The sequence below is a fragment of the Hippoglossus stenolepis genome, chromosome 21 (assembly GCF_022539355.2).
Source record: "Hippoglossus stenolepis isolate QCI-W04-F060 chromosome 21, HSTE1.2, whole genome shotgun sequence".
Classification (NCBI taxonomy): Eukaryota; Metazoa; Chordata; class Actinopteri; order Pleuronectiformes; family Pleuronectidae; genus Hippoglossus; species Hippoglossus stenolepis.
The window spans coordinates 1,566,888-1,588,425 of NC_061503.1; the positions used below are offsets into that span (position 1 = coordinate 1,566,888).

Here is a 21,538-nt window from a genome sequence, read left to right on the forward strand (position 1 = left end):
ATTCTTTCATTGTGAGGTCTTTTGTCTTTGAAACTAAACTCTTTTAATGTGTTTTGTATGTCTAATAGTTTTTTCTTAAAACCTATTATAAAGTTGTCTGACTTCGATATCAGGTTTTGTGTATACACATTGACCATTGTCATGTAGCCACTTGCTTGTCAGAAACATTGTCTGTTCAGTTTAATTGATACTCCAGTTTGCAGAAACTTGATAATATGGTGTTCTGCACCTGGCATAAATTTAGGATCATGTGCAGTGAACATCTCTGTCACGAAAAGGCTCCGCAAGTCTATGCGTTCATCCATCCATTATCTATAACGCTTATCCTTTTAGAGTCACTGGGGGAGCTGGAGTCAATCCCAGCTGAAATCTGGTGAGAGGTGGGGTACTCCCTGGACAGGTCACCAGCTTATGACAGGACCAATATACAGAGACAAACAACCATTCACACTCACATCTACGGCCAAATAAGTTCCCCAATTATTCTAACCCCAAATAACATGCCTTTGGACTGTGGGAGGAAGCCAAAGTTTCTGGGGAAACATTTAAATTCCACACAGGAAGACCTCCCAGCAAAACCGGGATTCGAACCGGGAACTGCATATAGTATATCATAAATAGTCAATAACAGATAAAAAGATGCAACTGTAGCATAACATTACAGAGGGATATATCCTGCTACTGTGTGATCACTACGTCTCACTCACTTTTATTCGAGAACTACCAAAATACACTAAGTAGGAAACAAGCAGGACACACTTTTATTTTTTTTATCTCTTTTCACTTATCCCTTTAATTCTATCATATAAAATCTCACGTTACATACATATTGTTTCTATAGTTACAAAATGTTGGCTCCTCACCACTTATATAGTCATATAGTTATATAGTTAATCCACATTACATCACATATCAAACCTCAAAAGAAAATCTTCCACCTCCACTAGTAGACAAAGTCTAAGTCTAAGTCTACTGACCCAAATTAAATTATAATATCACAAGTTTCTTTTGTCAAAATCAAGGCGGAGTTAATAGCAGACAGCTGAGAGAATACATCTGTCTGACAGCCTCTTCCTCTCTGTTTCCAGGATGAAGGACACCAGTAAGAAGAACAACATTTTCTCTCAGTTCAGGAAGAACGACAGAGACAAACAGAAGCTGATAGAGACTGTGGTCAAACAGCTGAGGAGCCTGGTCAACGGAATGTCCTCATGAACACACACGCACATATTGCTGTCACAGAGAGTGGATGAAGCATGCATGCAAACACACACACACACACACACACACACACACACACACACATATAACGGAACAGCAATACACACTGTACAAGGCATGCAGGGAAATTAAGCAGACACAGGATCTGTATGAAGTCATGTCCTCCCCGTACTGTTTAACTAGATTGAATATCCAATGTAAATAACACACACACACACACACACTTAACAGTTTTATTGTACTGAACAGTAAAAATGTTTGTAGTATTTTCATGATGATGATAAGACAAGCTATGTTTGTACATTTGTGAGAGTGCTATGATTGCAGCTGCAGAGGGAGACTGATACAGCACAGGAAGTGACACTCCTAAGTACTGGCACAATGAGGTTAAAGGTCAACAACACTTTCTGCCCCTCACGTGAATGGGATGAACCATTTCCTGTAGATACATTTATTAACACTTGTGCTATAAACAAAATAACAGTACCTCTCTTCTAGATGGATGGTGTCTGGAACACATTGTTTAGCTTTTTAGTTGGAGGAAATCATTGTTAATCTAGAGAGATGGACTTTACAGATGACTGTAATCTAGATTCCCTCGTCTTAAATTATTTAATTTACTGTCTGGAGAAAATTCAGATGCTTAAAGACCTGTACAGATTTTGAGTGTAACGTTAAACATTTTTATTTTCCATTTCAAACACACCTCTCGACAACAATTGGCTCAAGTAATCGTCTTGCTTGATGTTAAGACTTATCGGCCCCCCTCTGACGAATTCTTACCCATAACACCATTCTCTCTGTAAACGCGCAGACTAATTGACATGGATCATTTTATTCTGAATAGTCACATAAACTCCCAGCACAATCGTCATCAGTAAGAAGCACGCTTGTGAAGCTTGGGAAAGTTTCTGGTGTGACCACATGTGCTGCAGATTCTGCTGAAAAATCTCACTGCTTCCACATGGTTTTCACCTGCTGTCTATGCCCACAGAATTATGGGTATGGGACTGTAGCCTTAGATGGCTCTGACCAAGTTAAGCTCATTGTCCCAATACCTGAACTCTTGTTACTGCATGTGTGTGTACGTGCGTGTGTGTGTGTGTGTGTGTTTGTGCGTGCGGTCGTGTGCGTGTGTGACATGCTGAGGTCATGGATTGGTGGAAGAATAGAGGAGTGGATGATGACGTCTTGAAAGACTGATGTTCATGAAAAGAGTGAAATGTTGTCTTTTCTCATTTGTAGCTTTGTTTTCTGTCTCATTTTCTTCATCCTCATATTGTACATGTAAACTTTGCAGACAGAGCCTCACAGTGATTCAACATGGACGAGTTTGTGAGTGTGAGTCTTTGACTCCCAGATTGAAGTTTGAGACGTCACATGTTTTCTGCTTGGAAATAAGGGTGTTTAGTGATTTGGCCCAATATGTGTGTAGAAGTTGGATCACATAACATAACACCTGAACCAACTAATGCAATTCATGCAGACATAGGTCAGAACATTTCAAATTGTTCTAATGGATTATATTAGATTGTAAACATGGACACATCTAGGTTTATAAAGGAAAGGCTCCATGGAGCCCACAATGGTTTTGGGTTAAAGTGTCAAAGTGTGGACAGCATGCAGCCATCCTAACAAAGGTGTGTGATGACATCACATGAGAAGTATGCGTCTGTCACAGCATACTGGCACCTGGTATTAAAATGCAGTCTGTATCTGGCTGCACAGCTTGCTCCAAAAGTCTGGTCCCACTGTGTAACATGTAAAGAAATAGACAGAGCAGTGAGACCTCAGCCTCTGTTATTATTCAGTATAATCTGTTGTGTAGTTTATCTGACAGCAGCGCCAGAGAGGTTATATCTTCACCCTTGTCTGATTGATTGTACGCAAAGACTACAGGACCGATTACCATAAAACTTGTTTGAAGGATGTGTTATGAGTCAGGGAAGAACCCATTCAATTTTGTTGCAGATTTGGATCGGGGTGGATCCAGGATTTTCTTAAACTTTCTATAACTTGGCGAGATAGGGCGATTTTTAACATTTTCACCATCTTCCCAGAGAATAATTCATGGATCTTGATGGAAAAAATGTTTATTTCTATGACTGTGTGCAATTTGGTGCGGCTTGATTGAATTTAAGGGAACTGTTGGCCCTTTGTGGAAGTATGCGATTCTAGTTAACCTATGTTTTCATTCATTTCATAAGACAGTTGTGTCAAAATAAGTTTCTAGTATGCATTTCATTTGAGAGAGAGAGAGAGGGCTCACAGTATCCCTTCAGGAGACTGGAGCAACCACGTGACAGTCTTATTAGCCAAGCCAGGAATAATGCTAATGACCGTCTCTACTGGCTGTGATTACATTTCTTTAGCTCAAATTTAACCACGTCTTCAAGGGACCAGCTCGGAATAAAGATGAGAAAATCTTTTTACAGATGTAACCGACCGTTAGCTGTACTCATTGATTGCAGCTCGAGCTTTGTTGGGCGACTCAGTTGTGAGGGGGGTTTCCTGTGGCAGGTGACAGTGCATGCCCTCTTCCTCCCTCGGTAAATCCTTCAGTTGTACAGTGAAGGGCATTATTTATGCGAAGTTAACAGCTGTCCACCCAAATGATTTGATTCACACTTGTATTAATTAACTTATATATTTAACAGTTTCACGTTCTAAATTCTTTCTTTTTGTTCCTCAGGGTGAAAATAAGCTTTAGAATAAAATAACCCACAGACATCCACAAAGCACAGCAATAATAATTGGTTCCTTTACAGCCTCACAGGCACGTTGAGTAATTAATTAAAACTTGCACAGGACTCCTGATAAAATCATTTTGTAATGAGACTGTTTCTATTCTGTTTATGTTTCGGGTCTGTGCTCTACTTTTAGCATTTTTGCACTGAAGCTGATGATTATTTTTATTTTTATTTTCTTTTTCTTTTGCCTTTTTAATAGTTGCTTGTAAATGCCACTGTATATACTGCATATTTTGTAAAGAAACTATTACAGCAGGTTGTCTGCAACAAACTGAACTGGAGGTTGACACTGTGATATGCCCCTCGGTCAACACCTACAGTAAATATGTAATTAATAAGATTCTGAATTTGCTTTGTTTGCTTACCTGGTGAACACGGTTGAGTGCAGTATGAGGAGCTCAGTGACTCATGTTGGTACCTTCTCTCCATTCAACACAGGCAGACATCCAAACTAGAGTGTGGTTACAGATCAGTTTTTGTGGCAGGGATTCTGTGCAAACGCCTCCTCTCCGGTTCTCCTTGCTGGAGGCCTGTGTCATTCAGTTCTCCATCTCCGGCAGGTATTCATGCCCAGTTTAACATAAATTCTCTTATAATAGCCAATACTCGAATTACAGTCAAGTCTGAAATGAAAGCAGGACTAGTCTAAACAAATACAAGCTCGCTAAAGAACGTTGAGGATAGGTGTAATACCTGTACTCTGAATTTCCACAGCGTAAGCTAAAACAGGAGACACCTCATATTCAATACAACCCAGTCTCCAAGAAATCCTGTGTACAGTATGTGCTACTAATTACCGGAGGCCAGGACTCTTGACTGTGGGTCCTGATGCACTTCGGTTTCGGTTATGGACAAACAAAAACCAATCACCAAAGTTTTACCACAAACAAATAAAATTTAATGTTTTACTGATTTGTACAGTTCAACATTTTGTGGTTTGCTCAATACATTGACAATATGCCCTCATTATATTAATAGAAATCGCAATTGCAAATAATTTGAATACAAATACAATTTTAGCAGGAGACATGGTTGTAAAAATGATCAAATACTTAGTAAATAGTGAAACTGTACAGGGTCACTGCTCTCTCTACCTGAGGAAAATATTTAACAAATAAATCTATGTTGATTTATATAATATATAATGTGTCACATAATATCCTGCTCACTTGAACAGAGCCTTTACTAGTTCAAATATACTAGTATAATGGCACAAATCAAGTTTTTACATGATGTATGTTAGTGATTCTTTGAATTCAGATAAAAGGTGGGACAGTTGTTCTTGCCTTAACAGAGATGGAGAGTGGGTGGAGAGAGGGTACATGTTAACAGCTTTACCTTTGTTGTTCTCAGTGAGACGCCCTGACTGAGATGTTGTTTTCCTACGTTTGTCGTTTTTATTTTGTGTGCTGTAATAAAAACATATTCAACAGGAATGTCTGACATAATGCTGTTTGTCCACATGATTTAACATTTGTCATTCATGGAGCCCTGTAGCGAGTATTCCTGTAACGCTGCCACGAAGAGGAGGGGTCATGAACTTTGTTGTGAATAATTAAGGTTAATTCGAGCTGATTACCAGTTGGCTCTGATGTGGTTTTGGTAATTTCATATGACATGAGAGGTGTAATCGTGCAAAGGTTTGGGGTCACTGTTCTGTTCCGTAACTGGAAAAAACAAGAAACAATGAGAAAACATTTGACATTTGTTTTCAGAATTTTAAATATAACTGTTCAAAGCAGTCTCTGAAAATGAACCAAAATGTCCATGAAGATAAGTATTGCACGTTGTTTCATATTTATCAACCGTCTAAGTGCATATTTATCAATCTTACCAATCTTGAAAATTACCTTGACGCTGTTGGTCGACCCAGCAGTGGCTGACTTTTCATTATTTAATTTTTTTTTATCAAATCGATTTCAGTTTAGACTCATTCTACTCAGTGTTGATATACTGTAGTTCACCAGTATCTCTGCTGGTCCGTCCATCAGTAATGAGATAGATCAACCCTGCACTGGTTGAACATGCACATATGAAGGAGGTGGTGGAGCCTTGTGGAGTCATTTTATCGATGCTGTTTCAAATGATTAATCCGTCATTTTAGTTCCATATGTAGCATCGAGGCTGCAGCTGAATTCAAACATGTTTCTCATGGGTCAGTGGTGCTCAGACACTGGTGACGTGACAGTTACAATCAAATAAGTACCACTAGACGAAAAAAGCCTTCAAACTAAATGTTCAATGTAAAATCAAAATGTTACGTTAAAATACACCCAAGAGTAAGTTTAAGTAGTGCATGAATTTAAATTTGGGCAGATGCAGCCTCTATAAGAAGAGTGTCCAGTTGTATTTAAAGCTGGACATGGAGAATGTCTGCAGAATTTGGTCTGGACTTTCCCCGGAGTTTGTCTTTTACACAAGAACAACGCAGCAGGAGATTCTCTGCTCCGACACGTTCCCAACAGGTGTGTTCAGGTGTGGGGTGGTGCAGCAGGCACAGGCAGGATGTAACGAAGTAACTCCGCTACTGTGAGATTGCATGTTTTTGTTTCAAAGCACATTGACACCAAGCTCTCCTGACATATTTTTGTCTGTGTCTTCTACCTATATGGCTCCTCTTTTTAATCAGGAGATATTTGTATTTGTATTCTATTCGTTTTTTTCAAATTTTGCATCTGTTGCGTGTTAGAAACGTCATCATCATGTCCACTCGCTGGTGGTGAACTCTGCAGTGGATCCCCTCACATCAGCTACTTCGGACATTCTGTGGAGGTTTTACTAGGGGACTGGCCAGAGATAGTCAGCAGAAGTCATGTTCTCACATACAGCCCCGTCGGAGAAGGTCCAGAGGTTCTCCAGAGTTCAGTGCACGTCTAGGAGCTTCTTAGGTTTATCTTATTTCTTGGAGATGAGTATACACCTGTCTCAAAACTTGGGGGAAGAAGTTGTTATATATCATGGAGGCGTTGGTTTTTCATGCTGTTTCCTCACAGAGGGCAGAGGGACAAACAGTCCATGGTTGGTGGTGAGGTCTCAGGGGTGTTAAGTTAGGCAAAGCAGACAATAGCCTGGGGCCCCTGGGAACAGCTGGTTACATTAGTGGTTTATTGGTTTTGGATGCAGGGGCCCCTTGGTCCCTTTTACCTGGAACCCCCAAAGTCTGGTGAAACGCTCCTGCCCTGCTGTCCTCACTGTCTTCTGCAGGGGTTTTCAATGGGATGCTTATTAGAACACTTTTATCAATGCCACCATGATTATTTAGAGTGTTTAATTTGTTTAATGATGCCCATCCAACTACAGCTGAAAAACCTTGGTGCACAAGTTTTGTCCAATCCTCTCTTTGTCCAGAGCTGCTTTGAGTCAGTGGGAAATCCCAGTGCTCCTGGACACTGGATCTGATTCATGTTGCAGGCTCTGCCAGCCCGGCACTGGTTTTCAATTAGCTTTGATCATGTGAGCTAAACATCCAGGAGCTAATCTGACCAGTTTAGATAGCAGACAACAACTTTACTGCTGCCAATGATTTTGGTGTAATGCTCAACATAATATATTTATTGATGCTCCCTTGAGGAGAAACACTTCGAACATGTCACAATCGTTCCTTTATGACCACCTGGGCCCCCTCCCTTGCCGGGGGAGTTATTAAAGCTGCTGCACAATACATCCTGACTGCTTGTCAACACATATTGACCATGTTGATTTAGTAAGACCATCACAACAATGACAGAAACAATGAGTAATGGCTGAAAGTGGAGCTAGCTTCTAGAGACACTAGCCTACTGCAGCCACAAGAGGGCAGTAAATAAAAAAATGGATCCAAACAGGCAACATCATTTCCTGTATGGTATAGAACACTGTTCTGAGGTCAGAAGAAAGAAGAGAAATCCGTGCTTCGGTCTGCTTTTGGTTGATGTCTGTTTTTAGATTTAAACATTCCAGCACCTTTCTTGTCCTGACAGCACATCACTGGTGAAGGCATAAATCTCACAGACAAACCTTTCAAAACCTGGACAAATAAAACCAAAGCTATCTGCATAGAGAGAGACCAATAATAGTACTTAAAAATACTTTTATACAGGAAAGGTTGAGTTTGGTTTTTAATTTGGGTGACGTGGCCCTTTAAAGCCTTAGATTGTAATAGAGGTGCTCTTTCTCTCTCTCTCGCTCTTGCTCACACACTCTCGCACAGAGACAAAGACAGAAGCGCCACTTGTTGTGTGAAGGTTTTCTGTCTTGTGTCTTCACCCTCGCTGTATTCCACCGCACACACGCTAACAAACAGCCGGTGAACTTTGGCCTGGGTCAGCATTTGAATGCGAGGATCCCTGTCGCCACAGATGTAATGAAGCGAGAGACATTTAGAAACCTCTATTATCACTGGACAGCAGCCATCCTGCCAACACACACGCACACGCACACACGCACACGCACACGCACACACAAATGTGTTTGTTTTCCTCAGAGGGCTACTGTGCACTCTCAGCTCAACTGTCTTAACCCTGCAACATTATGACCTTCATCTCCATGGGTTCATCACTTTTCAACACCTAAGCTGTTTTCACATATGAACTCCGGACCTTGTCCCGATTGTCTGGATTGTTGTCCGAAGATGCCCTTTCACACAACTCTACATTGTCCATGTGACACATGCTCTCACCTCCTTTGGTTTAGGAGAGTGGTCATGCCTGGGTAGACTTCATGTGCTTGGACACTTGGGTAAAACACATCAAGACCAGTATTGACAAAGTCCCTCGCAGTCGCACATATGTTCATATGATACAAATCCCCAGATATACAGTAAATGACTCCTGTATTGGCTCATGTTTGGAAATAGTGCAGCGACGAGGTGTCATGCAGTCATGTACAGTACTTGTTAGTACATTTTTAGGTGTGAGTACTCGTACCTACAAATCTGATTGGTCTAATAAAATAGAGCTCAGTCACCACTATAGTGGTTGGTCCACTCTGTACTAAATATCCCATTTCTATATAAATGTATGTAATCAAATACTTATAATCAGAACATGGATATGGTTTGATTATAAGATTCATTGTGCAAATTAAATGAATAGAACAAACTACTACACTAAAATACTTAATATAGATTAAGTCTCAGTGATATTAATATATATTATTATATGGCAGCCATTCTTATGTGGAACTTTTACTTTAAAGCTACTTTCACTGATAATACTTTTTAGATTAATTTTAATATGCAGTGGAGTATTTTCTACTTTACTGCTTCCTGAAATGTTATATATTAAATGTATATATGTTTTAGACCACATGTGGTTTGCCAGTGTTTATTTACAGCCTATTATGACTTATTTATAAGTCACCAGAATAGGAGGTGGGGGTCCTTCCTGTGTGTCAACAGGAGTGACAAGTATTTTAGTGCAGAGATCAAACACTTAAACAAGGCAGTAAACAGCTTTTACATTCACTTCAACAATACAGCAGACAGACAGAGGAGGAGACACATACTTCTACACCTCTGCTTATTCACATGCTCTGACCCACATACTGACTTCACCAGTATTTTAGTGTTTCACTAAAGTCTCACTACTTGAATCTAATGAACCCTCTTCCACTGTAGAATACAGGGTTGAATTGGATTCTTCTATAGATACCTCTTACACAGTTTTTGGTTTCTCTTGTAGTTGAGGTTCTTGACTATTTCATTTTATTCATTGAAAATATAAATATAGCATCAGTCCAACAATCCTACACACGCAGTTTAGTAGACAGGCTGTGTACGGCTATAACTGCATCTGTGGCTCTTGAGGAGGATGTCATCAGGGGTAGCCGAGCTTGGGCTGAGACTTAACATTTTAACAGAAAGTTTAAAGCAGAGTTACAAAGTTCAGGTGTGGAGTCTGAAAAAGAGAGGGCATCTTGGAAGTAGTTGGGAAAAGCGTGGCTACAGTATTTTAACCATGTTGGGAGACTAAAAGTAAAGAAGTCACATTCTCTTAGTTTCAATCTTTTGTGAATCTTCTAACTTTTAAATTTTCTGCAGTAATTTTTCGGCGATTTGTTTTTGCAGATTTTTATGCAGGAATCTCCCCAGTTTGTTTACTTCGGTAGAGGTGCTTCTATTAAGGTCCGGGATCATTTCCATTCAGAGTTCTTGAATACGGATCCAGACTGCATTATATCTGATGATACAGTGCATATCTTTAGTGATGAATAGAATAAGGTCTGGAGAAGAGCCCACTCTGTACCTCAGAATGTTCTGTAACTAGCTGAAAACCATAGATCGTTGGTTTAACTGTTATTATTAAGCAGCTAGTGAACGTAATTTGTTTTTCACTCTCTCCTGTTGAATCCTTAAGAGTTCCACAATGTGAGACAGAGACGCAGAGAGACCGTGACATCAGGAGACAAACTGTGAGTGACCTGGTGTTGAACCAGGAGCCTGACACTCCCTCTGACCTCCTCCCTCTGGGAATGCACCTCAGATTTGCACCTCAAACTACAAAACGCAGGAGTCACGCAGACCAGTTACCATAAAGTGTGTTGTAAATCAGCATAAATGTAGTCTTACTCACCTAGTTGAAGTATTCTTCCACAAGAGTCATGACAGTGACCGGAGGCAGTTATAACATTTCGGACATTTTCAGTCATAATTGGACACTGAGTGGGATGCGTCCAAATGTATTATTAAAGCTGCATGGTTAACATTATACTGACATACAGTATTGTCTTCCTTTAAGTGCACAGTTAAGGATCAAGCACACAGAACAACATTAACGTTCATTCAGTCATTTTTGTGTCTGCCTCCTGAATTCAAGTCAAAGGTAAGACCTGTTTACAGTAAGCTATTTATAAAACACATTTCATACAAAGGACATTCAAAGTGCTGTACGGAATGCAAAAGAATATAATTACAGAAATAAAAATGTTAATTAACTTAGAAAGAGAATATTAAAACAGATACAACGTATATAAATATACAGCATTACAAGGTCAGTGTTAGAGGTAGAAATTACTAAGTGAATGTTTAAAGATGGGTCTTCAATTGAAATGCAGAAATCAGTCAAATATTCCAATATACACTGCTTTTAGCTCTGATTTGGTCTCCACCACCTCCTGAGGGAAACATCTGCTAAATGCTCCACCATGTTCACCAGCTGCTCTCTGACCATGTTCGTGTTTGTTGCTGAGCAGGTGGAGCACAGTTGCTTTTTACAGCTGTTGACAAAGCTATGAGAGCGGTGACAGTGAACCAGAACAGCTAAGTTCTGCTCCGGACAGAAGAACAATGAGCAGAAAGATGCTAAAAGACTTTGAAAAGCTGAGGCAAAGTAACTAGTGCTACCAATGTGCCTGGTAGAAGCACCACCCTGTTTGTCCCATCCTTCCTCCCCCAGCCGCAGTAAGTGTTACTCTCCACCCAGAGCTTCACCTGCATCCTATCATGTCGGCTGTGTCAGCTAATGCAGGAATCAGGAGCTTGCTAGCCTTGAGTCATAAGCTTCTTTCAGACATGCACTGGACTCTGCAGTTCCACCGTATTTTTTCAGGAGGAGGTGCATGTGTGAACCCAAATGTCAGAGTGAGACGCTCCACAGTCTCTGCGGACTCTCTCCACCTGGCCTCCTAGTATAATGTCCAAAGAAATCCAGGAGAATCCGATGTGTAAAAACTGCAGGGGATCTCCTGCTGGATTGACCGCGAGCGAGTGCGGGGGGGGGGTTGATGACGGCAAAAATTTAAAAAGCGAAAAGAAAACAAATTGTAAAGCAGTGACACACACGTAGAAGACACCGAAAAAGGTGTCAAGAGAGTTTGTGGTGATAAGAGCTGACGACGGTGTCAGTGCATTGTCAAGAAAATCACGTGATCTCCGCAGCGGAGTTAATATGTCACTTCCTGCGTCTGTCTGCTGCACCCGGCTGCTCCACCTCTGGCTGGAATAATGAGGAGGATTTGATTCTGTTGTGAACGCATCAGTGCAGAGAACCTCCCGCTGTGTTGTGCATGTGTGAAAAGTAAACTACGGGTAAACTCTCCGGATTTGACCTGCAGGTAACATCTTCTGCAGCTAATACTAGCTGCAAGTCTTGTGCCACAGGAGTATAAGACCAGAGGACCACTCACACACTGATTGAAAGCTGTGAGCACCCACCACTGACTTTCGGCTACTCTGATTGGTTAGAAATTGGAGACTAAAGGAAGAAGAAAACAAATTTCTCTGTGGCAACATAGGGCCCAAATAATTAGAGCTGTCCGTTTGTGATTGGATCACAAACGGACAGCTCAGGCACTGGTATAAACAGTGCCTGAGCAACCACTAAGGGTCCCCTGCTAAACTGTGTTTACTCACATTTTGTTGTGTTTCTCCTGTTTTTACATTTGCACTTAAACAGTTGTTTCTTTAAGTTTTGCTGGGGTATTTACCATGATCATTACAAGGGTCATTTCAAAACTATTAAACAGTTGTGAAAGGAATGAACCATTTAAGTTATTACTTGGCTTGTGTGCTGGTTTGTTGACTCTACAATCATCGTGTACTGATCTGCACACACACACACACACACACACACACACACACACACACACACACACACACACACACACACACACACACACACACACACACACACACACACACACACACACACACAGGTGTGTTTAATGACTCCGGCTGATCAGACCTGCTCAGGTTGGAATGGGTGGAACTATGGAGAGAGTTTATGGTTTCACAAAACTCTAACTACCAATAATGATAATAACAGGTCAACAAGTCGTCCTGCCCAAACGGGTGCTACAAAGTTAACAGGAGTGTGGAGCTGTCAGTCAAAGCCAATTTGTCCACCCACACATGGTCCAGAGGGTCGTGGGAGGGTGCAGAGGCTTCAAGCTGCACTGTACAAGAAAGAGACATTGGTTTTCATTTTACGTGTATGTTGTGTTTTCTTTACAGGAGCCCATTTGCCGTCAAATTTAAAGTAGAACCCCCAAAAAACATTGGAGTGGCCCTGCATTGCCACAGTCTTACAGCACTGAGAAAAGTCATGATGTAGACAGGAGTCAGACATTATTCAATCATTTCAAAGGGGAGTAACCTACCAGTTAATGTCTCTGCAGCACCCCCCCTACCCCACCCAACCTCTCCCTATCTTTGACTTCCAGTGAACTTGGTTGCGCCATGGAGTTCACCAAGATGTCAGGGTCACAAGCAGGTCAGCCAGTGTGCGAGCTGGGGGAGGAGGCAGAGAACAAACGTGTGCACGCACAGTGCTTGTTTAGCGCTTGTGCTGACTGCGCGCTCGTGTGTATCTGCGTGCGTGTATGTGTACTTGTGAGCGTGCAGCTTTGGAACAGAGCCATGCTACCTGCAGCTTCCATCATCACCATAGCACAGATGAAAAGTAAATACATACACTTAGGCAACTTAAGTACAGTTTTACAATTTACTGACAGGTGATTGGTACTCCACTGCATTTCAGAGGAAATATACTCTATAGTTTGTAACTCACAGCTGGGAAATCTACATTCTACGGAGCATATTGTTTAACCTACAAAACATTGTATGACAAGTTTAGAACTGTTGTAAAATAAAGTCCAAACCTATTTGAATTATTCAGACACAGGATCAAATTCTATAGTGACGATTTTAATTTAAGACATGTATATCCAATTATTCTAAATGAGTTTTTAAAAGTCTTAAACTTTTTCTAACCCCCATTCATTTGGTGATAAAGAAAAAAGTGTTGCATTCTTTTCTGTAGCGCCAATAAGTCAATATAGGAAATATTTGGTGGAGGACATAGAGAACAGCTAAAAAATATAGAAAAGTAATTATTTTTCTCTTTTTCACCTACAAATTTAAATGTTAAAAGAAACAATCTCAGTTTTTCACAAATTTTATTTATTTTAAAGTCTTATTCATGAATATATATATATATTTTTAAATAATTTCAATACCTGACAATTCATATTGTATTATTGGTAGCCACATTTTGCTCTAATTGTGTTAACAGGGCAGGCCCTTATGTTTTTGTGACCTGCATTGTTGAAATAAAGAAAATGAAAAGAAGTTACATGTGGACCAGACTACTGGCACGTATCCTTATGCTGCTGCTCCTTAGCTGGCATCGTAACGGGGCCAGCAGTGTTTCCAAAGGTCTCTGGCTACATCCATAATTCTACGTCTGTGTTTGGAGACTAAAACATATCCACAGAAGCCTTTTGGCTGTGTATCAGTTTTAATCCCTGCCAACAATAACAGGCCTGAAAACGCAAATCAGGAATTGTCACAGATTACAGAAAAAACACAGAAGTTTACTGCACAACAGCTGATAGCAAAAAACACCAGGGTCAGCAACGCTTGTAATTGATCCATGTTGTGTTCCACACTGGTAACACTGTTTGTTTTCTTCTGGAAGGGGGACATTTGATAGTGGCCTGACCGAAATGGCCCAATCAGCAAGCGGTTGTGAGTGGCTATGTCATTGTTTCCACCCATTTTACCTGTCCAGAAAAACACGCAGCCACTGAGTTCCAAGCTAAAACGGACCAGCAGCATTTAAAACTTCTCAGTTTTAGCTGTTCTAAAACTCCGGCGTAGTGTGGACCACAGGTGTATTCCGTAGCAGATAGTAGTATGGATGTTGCCTCTGTTTTCAGGGCTCAAAAACTTGAAGCGTTGATGCCAGACATAAATAGAAAACAGTGATGCGTTAAGACTGAAACCCATTAGTGTGGACGTAGTCTTTGAAAGGCCCAAAGACCCTCCTGTGGACCCCATTGGCTACAGTGTCCTTTAGCTCACACAATAATCAGCTGAATGAACATGTTGGGACCATGCTCCATTATTTGATTACTGTTAGACTGTAGGGTACACGGGCGGAGATAATGTTATTAGTGAAGTTGATATTGTTGGTGCTTGATAAGCGTTCATGTAGTGAAATGGATCATCAAAATATTTAAATGTTTCCAGTCTGTAATATTTTGACCTGGAAATGAGTATTTGGACCAGGTTAAAAAAAAGTTGACTCTAAATTAAATGCTACCTTTATGCTCCTATGCGGACATAAACACGAGTGTGGACATATAAACAGCCAGGAAACATTCTCTACACTTGAACTTCGCTTCACCCACTCCTCCTTCCCCCTGCTTTATCGCACCTGAACTGCAGAATCCTGTTTCACACATTCACACTGTGATGAGAAAAACTCACCAGCTACAGCATGACCAGCTGGAAACCCATTCACCCTGAACATGCATCACCCACTGCTCTCTGCCTGAACACACAGTAAACAAGGGTTTGTCCACTACTGCTGCCATCAACACAGTGATCCCTTAGAATCATAAAGCAGCCCACGATTTCCAACGTACTCAGTCATCACATTAAACGATTAACTGGAATGGAAGCCGAAGGTTAAAGTAATAATGACTCTTGTTAATATAACCCAGAGTTTTATATATATATATATTGTTATTTTATACACGTGCAACAGTTAGTTGCTCTATAATTTTTTTACAGCAAACAGTAAGGCATATTTGTTTGGAATGGATGTTCGAAGGACATCCCTCTGAAAACAAGAGTTTATTCTAATTCACATAAATGTAACAATCAGAACATATTATCTTTTGATTAGTAATTGATTATATTGTTAGTTCCGGGGAGTTCATCCTTATCAGCAAAGTGTACACTCATTACAGTATTAATGCTTTATCAGTGAAATGAAGGTCTACTTGCTGTTTCCAAGACTGGGTTACCAACTGGGAGAAAGTATACTATGGACTAACATGATAGATGCAGGGCCAAGGAATATCCAATCTGAGAAATACTCTACATGTTGCACAGAGTGAAAGAAGAGGTGGGGGTCATTTGGCTAATCTTTGCCCCAGGGCCCCATAACATCTAAATGTGGCTGTGCTTTTTCTAATTCTTCTAACTGCTGAATAAAATTCAGGTGGAGATGAACTGAATTGTTTATTTACTGGTTATCCATCAGCAATCATATAGCGAAGAATTAGTATCAGTCTAAAAACAGACAATAAATCAAATCCCTGGAGGCGGCTACAGAGGATGTGTCCTGTGGTTAAAAGAATGTTACATCCGAGCCAAAATGGGAGATCAGATTATATGTCCAGGTTTTTGTGAGAATGTAATAGTGATAGTTTTCGTTCCTTCCCACCAGGGTGAACCTCAGGGCACCCCCTCAGTCAGCCAGAACAGAGGGATCCATCCGCGTAATGTGTCGCAGTAAAAGCAGCAGCCAGGCTGTCTCACTGCGCCCTGGCTCACACACACACACCCTGGCGTTATGGCCGGTCATAAAAAACACAAGAGTCCAAACGCGGGGTGAGGATGTGGTGAACGGCCGATGAGCCTCTGCTCCGTGTTTACTTTTCATGCGCTGGAGCCGGGGATGACCTTGCGTGCGCGTGCGCCAATGTGTGCGCCCGTCCCTCCGGCTGCCTGTGCTGACCCAGGTTTGAACTCGCTGAGAGAGAGATCATTTTTATCACACACACACACACACGCACGCACACACACACAGACACGCGCGCGCACACACACACACACACACACACAGAGGTTAAAGTCTTCCAGATTAGGAAGAGGTCGGATGTGAAAGTGGTGAGATAGAAGCCGAGTCACTCAGAGGACAGGACTGCTTCACTCCACTGTTAATCATCTTTCACTCGTATGCACCCTGATGTTGGCACCACCATCATGTTGGAGTAATCCCAGCTGGTTCAAGTGTCAGTCAGGCAATATCATAAAAACAAATAAACATGTGAAAATAAAACACATCTAAACTCTGAATGGCACCAGCGGGGGCCGCGGGAGACGGATTAAGACGCTCTCCAGCCTCTTCTCCTTTTCGTGAAGCAGCTGAAAATGCGCTGCGTAAAAGCGCTTTGCTCTTGAATGCAGGCCGCCCTGCAGGCATGATCCCTGAGCCTGCCAGCGGCCTTAAGCCAAGGTAATGAGTGTGTAAACTAGCTGCCGCATCGCCAACAAAGGCGTCTTGGGCCGTGCTGCCATTGTCTCGGAGGGAATCGGCACCTTTTCTCAGTGAAATCCGCTGCGGATTGTCTGCGTGCAACAGGAGGTAGGGATTAAAAGATGCGACCCTAGGAACAAATGGCCGAGGCAAGTCAGTCGGTACAGGCCGGAGGCGGAGCCGAGCGACACCCACAATTAAAGATGAACTTTGAGTGAACTAATTTATCTGAGGGAGGAGAAGGTAACGGGCTGTCCGCAGTCCTGGCAGCCTATAAAAGCGCTGGATGAGCAGCCCGGAGCCTCAGTAGCTGACAGAGCTTCACCTGAGCTCCTCGGACAACGACACGCTGCCTGACACCCACTCACCATGGCTCTGAGCGCGCTGCTGGCCACCTTGCTGTGCACCATCGTGCTGCCCGTCCTGCTCTTCCTGGTGGCGGTGAAGCTGTGGGAGGTTTACATGATCCGAGGCAGAGATCCGAACTGCTCCAGCCCGCTGCCGCCCGGATCTATGGGCTTACCTTTCATTGGAGAGACGCTGCAGCTCATCCTCCAGGTAAATGCACGGCCGAGATGCATCTGTCTCAAGGGAACTTTCCACGGCGCCTGATCCACGCGTGGACCAGGCTGCTCCAAACACTGAGGGATTGAACACTTCACATGTTCCAATTTGAGCAGATGCATGATAACTTTTTATTCAGCTTCCTGCGTTTCCACCAGCTGTTTATATGAATGAAATGCACGTTTTTAAATTAACTCCATCCAACTCTACTCAGTGTTAAAGATCTGGAAGTATATGTTTGTAAGATATTCTAGTTTGAACTTACTTTTCATTCTTTTCGTTTTACCTGTCCTTTCCATTGCTGCTGTGTGCTGCCACCAGTCTGCAGGCGTGTCCCACTGTTTGTTTAATGGTCTTGGTGTGTGTGTGTGTGTGCTTGCAGAGGAGAAAGTTCCTGCGGATGAAGCGACAGAAGTACGGTTACATCTACCGCACACATCTCTTCGGGAACCCCACGGTGCGCGTCACCGGAGCGGATAACGTCAGGCAGATTTTGCTGGGGGAGCACAGGCTCGTGTCTGTGCAGTGGCCCGCGTCTGTTCGCACCATCCTGGGCTCGGACACACTGTCAAATGTGCACGGAGCCCTGCACAGGAGCAAGAAAAAGGTACGTCAGGATTCTGTTTGAAAGTCTGCAGGAAGTCTGTGAAACCTCAGTGTCATCATAAACATGGCCCAGCCTGTGGCACTGCTCTCCGATTAAAGCAAATAATAGATTTAAGTGCATAATGTTCAGTGAGGAGAAAGTATCTATATTCCAGCCACACTCTACAGCTTGTCGTATTATAATTACTGCATCTGATATTAATCAGAGACCAAATGAGGATGTTCACAAGAAACCTCTTATTTTCAAATCAAATAAAAAGAATCTGCTCTGTAGCTATTAGAACTTGTTTTCACTTTCTTAAAGCAGTGGTTGATTGTCTTATCATAAGAACAATACACTTTAAAGACTGAACTACACACTATACCTGATAAGATTTTTGCCATGCACTCAGACGATGTATATTCTGAGTTGTCATATCTGTTGATTAAGCACATTGGCCAAAGAGTAACTTTTTGTCATTAGAAGTTAAGTTTGGATGTTCACGTCTCTGCTCTTGTCCAGGCCATCATGCGAGCCTTCTCCAGGGAAGCTCTGGAGCTCTACATCCCCGTCATCCAGGAGGAGGTGCAGGCTTCGGTGAAGGAGTGGCTGGCAAGGGACCCTTGTGTGCTGGTGTACCCCGAGATGAAGCGGCTTATGTTCCGTATCGCCATGAGGATCCTGCTGGGATTTGAGCCAGAGCAGATCAAGACTGATGAACATGAGCTGGTGGAAGCTTTCGAGGAAATGATCAAGAATCTTTTTTCTCTGCCTATCGAGGTGCCCTTCAGCGGACTGTACAGGGTAAGAGACAAAATCATAATTGTCTTGTAGCTACGCCGCGTTTTCAATGCCTTAAAGTGGAGCTAAGTGATCCAAACTCGAAGGACCATACAAGTCATTTCGCACGATATTTAACAATGTTTAACATTTAAAAGCATCAGCGTCAAACACATGATATTCACTGTGGGGGGTTGCCTGACTCACGCTCCTGTCATCCTTCCTATTCTCCAGGGTCTGAAAGCGAGGAACTTCATCCACTCCAAGATAGAGGAGAACATCAAGAAGAAGGTGCAGGAGTCAGACGGGGGCTGGAATCACAGAGACGCTCTGCAGCAGCTTATAGACAGCAGCAAAAAGAGTGGAGAGCCCTTCAGCATGCAGGTAATGACTGCACGATCACATTTGCCTCTATCCTGCTCATAAAGCCTTTGCCTAAGTTGGGTCCTAATGCAGTGTCTGCCTTTCTGTTCCTAGGCCATTAAGGAGTCTGCTACAGAGCTGTTGTTCGGGGGGCATGAAACCACAGCCAGCACAGCCACCTCTCTGATCATGTTCCTGGGCCTGAACCCTGAAGTCGTGGACAGACTGAGGCAGGAACTAATGGACAAGGTGAGTTACATGCATAGCTTGAGCTCCATAAATCCATAAATCAAGGCTGGTAGTTTTTTGGGTAGGTTTAGTATCGACTGTGCTTGCCACAGAGATCACTATTGCAAAGTCAAATAAATTGGTCATGTTTAACCCTGATCAAGAAGGCAGGTCTGATGAACAGCACTGAGCTGCTCACATCAATGACAAACATGCGTTTATTTGTGTAGCTTGCTTTGGTGTGTGATTTGAGTCACTGGATATCAAGTCTTGTCCGAGCTTGGAAGGAGAGCTGGACAAACAAGTGTGTCAGCAGTAAACCAGTGGTGGTTTGATTCAACCAATGAGATTATTTCACTTCTATAAATTAGCAAGTCCGAAAATCAAGCTGAAATGACCAACTAGCACTATTGAATTCCCGACCATTCTTTTCTTAATATGCTCCTTTTTGTGTCATTGTGTTCAGGAGGAGCAGGGGATGGACTTCCAGAATCTGAACATCGAGTCCTTGGAGCAGTTGAAATACACCGGCTGTGTCATTAAAGAGACTCTGAGGATCAACCCTCCTGTCCCCGGGGGCTTCAGAGTGGCCCTCAAGACCTTTGAACTCAATGTACGTTAACAAAGATTTCTGACGTTTGTTTGATTGGCAGATTGATGTGCACTGTTCAGAGATCATGCAACCCTAAGGGTCCCACAGGCATTTGACAGAATGTGTCCAAACTAGCTGCTCACTCATTCTTTTCTCCTCACCAATTCAGGGTTATCAAATCCCCAAAGGCTGGAACGTCATCTACAGCATCTGTGACACCCACGAGGTGGCAGAGATCTTCCCCAACAAGGAAGCCTTCCAGCCAGAGCGCTTCATGACCAAATTCTCAGCCGACTCCTCCAGGTTCCAGTACATCCCGTTCGGAGGCGGCTCCAGAATGTGTGTGGGCAAGGAATTTGCCAAAGTCCTGTTGAAGATCTTCCTGGTGGAAGTGGTCACAAAGTGTCACTGGACTCTTTTAAATGGGCTGCCCACCATGAAAACAGGACCTACTGTCTATCCTGTGGACAATCTGCCAACCAAGTTTACCAGCTATGTACAAAATTAAACTGCGACTACAAGGGGTTGTTTCCTAAAAAGTGGTGTGAAATATGAGGCGTGTATGTTTTTACTTCCAAATCCAAAAGTTTTGGAAGCACTCAGGTGTTCTTAGGAAACAAAGGCTGCATTTTGACGTGAAGAGAAAAGAGGTTCTTTTGGATTTGTGTCCATGTGGTCTTTTGGCATGAACTGTATATACTGTAGATGAATTGAGAATGTATTTCATATTTTATATGATAGTGTTAATTTTGAATTTGTATATATTCATTTTTTGAACATATGAACAAACTAAACAAGAGGCACTATACACAAACATGGATCACTTAAATCAACTCAGAGGTGTATCTATAGGATTATGTACATATATAATGTAGAGTCTGTTTATATAACTTCTTTTTCTTATCCCACCTTATTTAAATGACCTGTGTTACATTGTATCAGCTTTTTATTTAATAAAACTGTTTTGCAATGAATCTTGATTTTAACCTTTATTTTAAACTAGATAGAATAAAGTTAAATGTGTAGAACATCTACTGGAACGCACCTCCCGACAGCAGCCTCTCTCTCATCTCATCGGAGATCCGATCACGGTAAGCATGTGGCCACATTCTTTTAGCGGCGTGATCACAAATGTGTCCTTGGCCACACTGAACGACCGCCTATTCACCAGATATCTCCTGACCCACAACCGATTCCTGATGGACCCGAAAGATGTTTACACTTCTCAGTGTGTCACATACATTGATTTAGTTGTGTCCACCACAGCAATAGTAACATTGACTGGCACATATTGTTTTCCTAAAATAAAAATCGTATTCAATGGTCGAGCTCTGAACAGTGCATTGATTTGCTCAGCCCCTCCTGGCTCCGCCTTTTCTCTGTCATACCAACAGGTACATTTGACCACAGGCCTATCAGTAGAGTCAGACTGGCTAAAAACAACATCATTTGTTCTCCACGAACAGAAATGATATACGTGTTTATT

General features: G+C 42.1%; 2 protein-coding genes across 9 annotated transcripts in view; both read left to right on the top strand.

Annotated features, from left to right (window-relative positions):
* The window catches only part of exoc6 (exocyst complex component 6), a 53,332-nt gene extending 40,773 nt beyond the window's left edge, over positions 1 to 12,559 (top strand). For 7 of the 8 annotated variants that reach the window (XM_035145208.2, XM_035145209.2, XM_035145210.2 and 4 more), the window contains one exon: positions 1,089 to 5,414. In XM_035145208.2, the coding sequence (XP_035001099.1) occupies positions 1,089 to 1,215 (127 nt within the window). In that variant the 3' untranslated portion in view covers positions 1,216 to 5,414. Of the gene's footprint in view, positions 1 to 1,088; positions 5,415 to 12,498 lie in introns of those variants that run through there. The other variant, XR_007032305.1, reaches the window with a different exon arrangement.
* Positions 12,560 to 17,163: 4,604 nt separating this feature from the next.
* Positions 17,164 to 21,026, top strand: LOC118100144 (cytochrome P450 26A1). Its single transcript, XM_035144903.2, has 7 exons — positions 17,164 to 17,497; positions 17,886 to 18,110; positions 18,612 to 18,893; positions 19,104 to 19,253; positions 19,347 to 19,481; positions 19,927 to 20,073; positions 20,222 to 21,026. The coding sequence occupies exons 1-7, from the start codon at positions 17,309 to 17,311 to the stop codon at positions 20,558 to 20,560; spliced, it is 1,467 nt and encodes a 488-aa protein (XP_035000794.1). The 5' UTR covers positions 17,164 to 17,308; the 3' UTR covers positions 20,561 to 21,026.
* The last annotated feature ends 512 nt before the right edge of the window (positions 21,027 to 21,538 follow it).

Coding starts and splice junctions, on each gene's coding strand:
- LOC118100144 (XM_035144903.2), top strand. CDS start 17,309: ATGGCTCTGAGCGCGCTGCTGGCCACCTTGCTGTGCACCATCGTGCTG. Junction 17,498..17,885: donor CGCTGCAGCTCATCCTCCAG/GTAAATGCACGG, acceptor GTGTGCTTGCAG/AGGAGAAAGTTCCTGCGGAT. Junction 18,894..19,103: donor CCTTCAGCGGACTGTACAGG/GTAAGAGACAAA, acceptor CCTATTCTCCAG/GGTCTGAAAGCGAGGAACTT.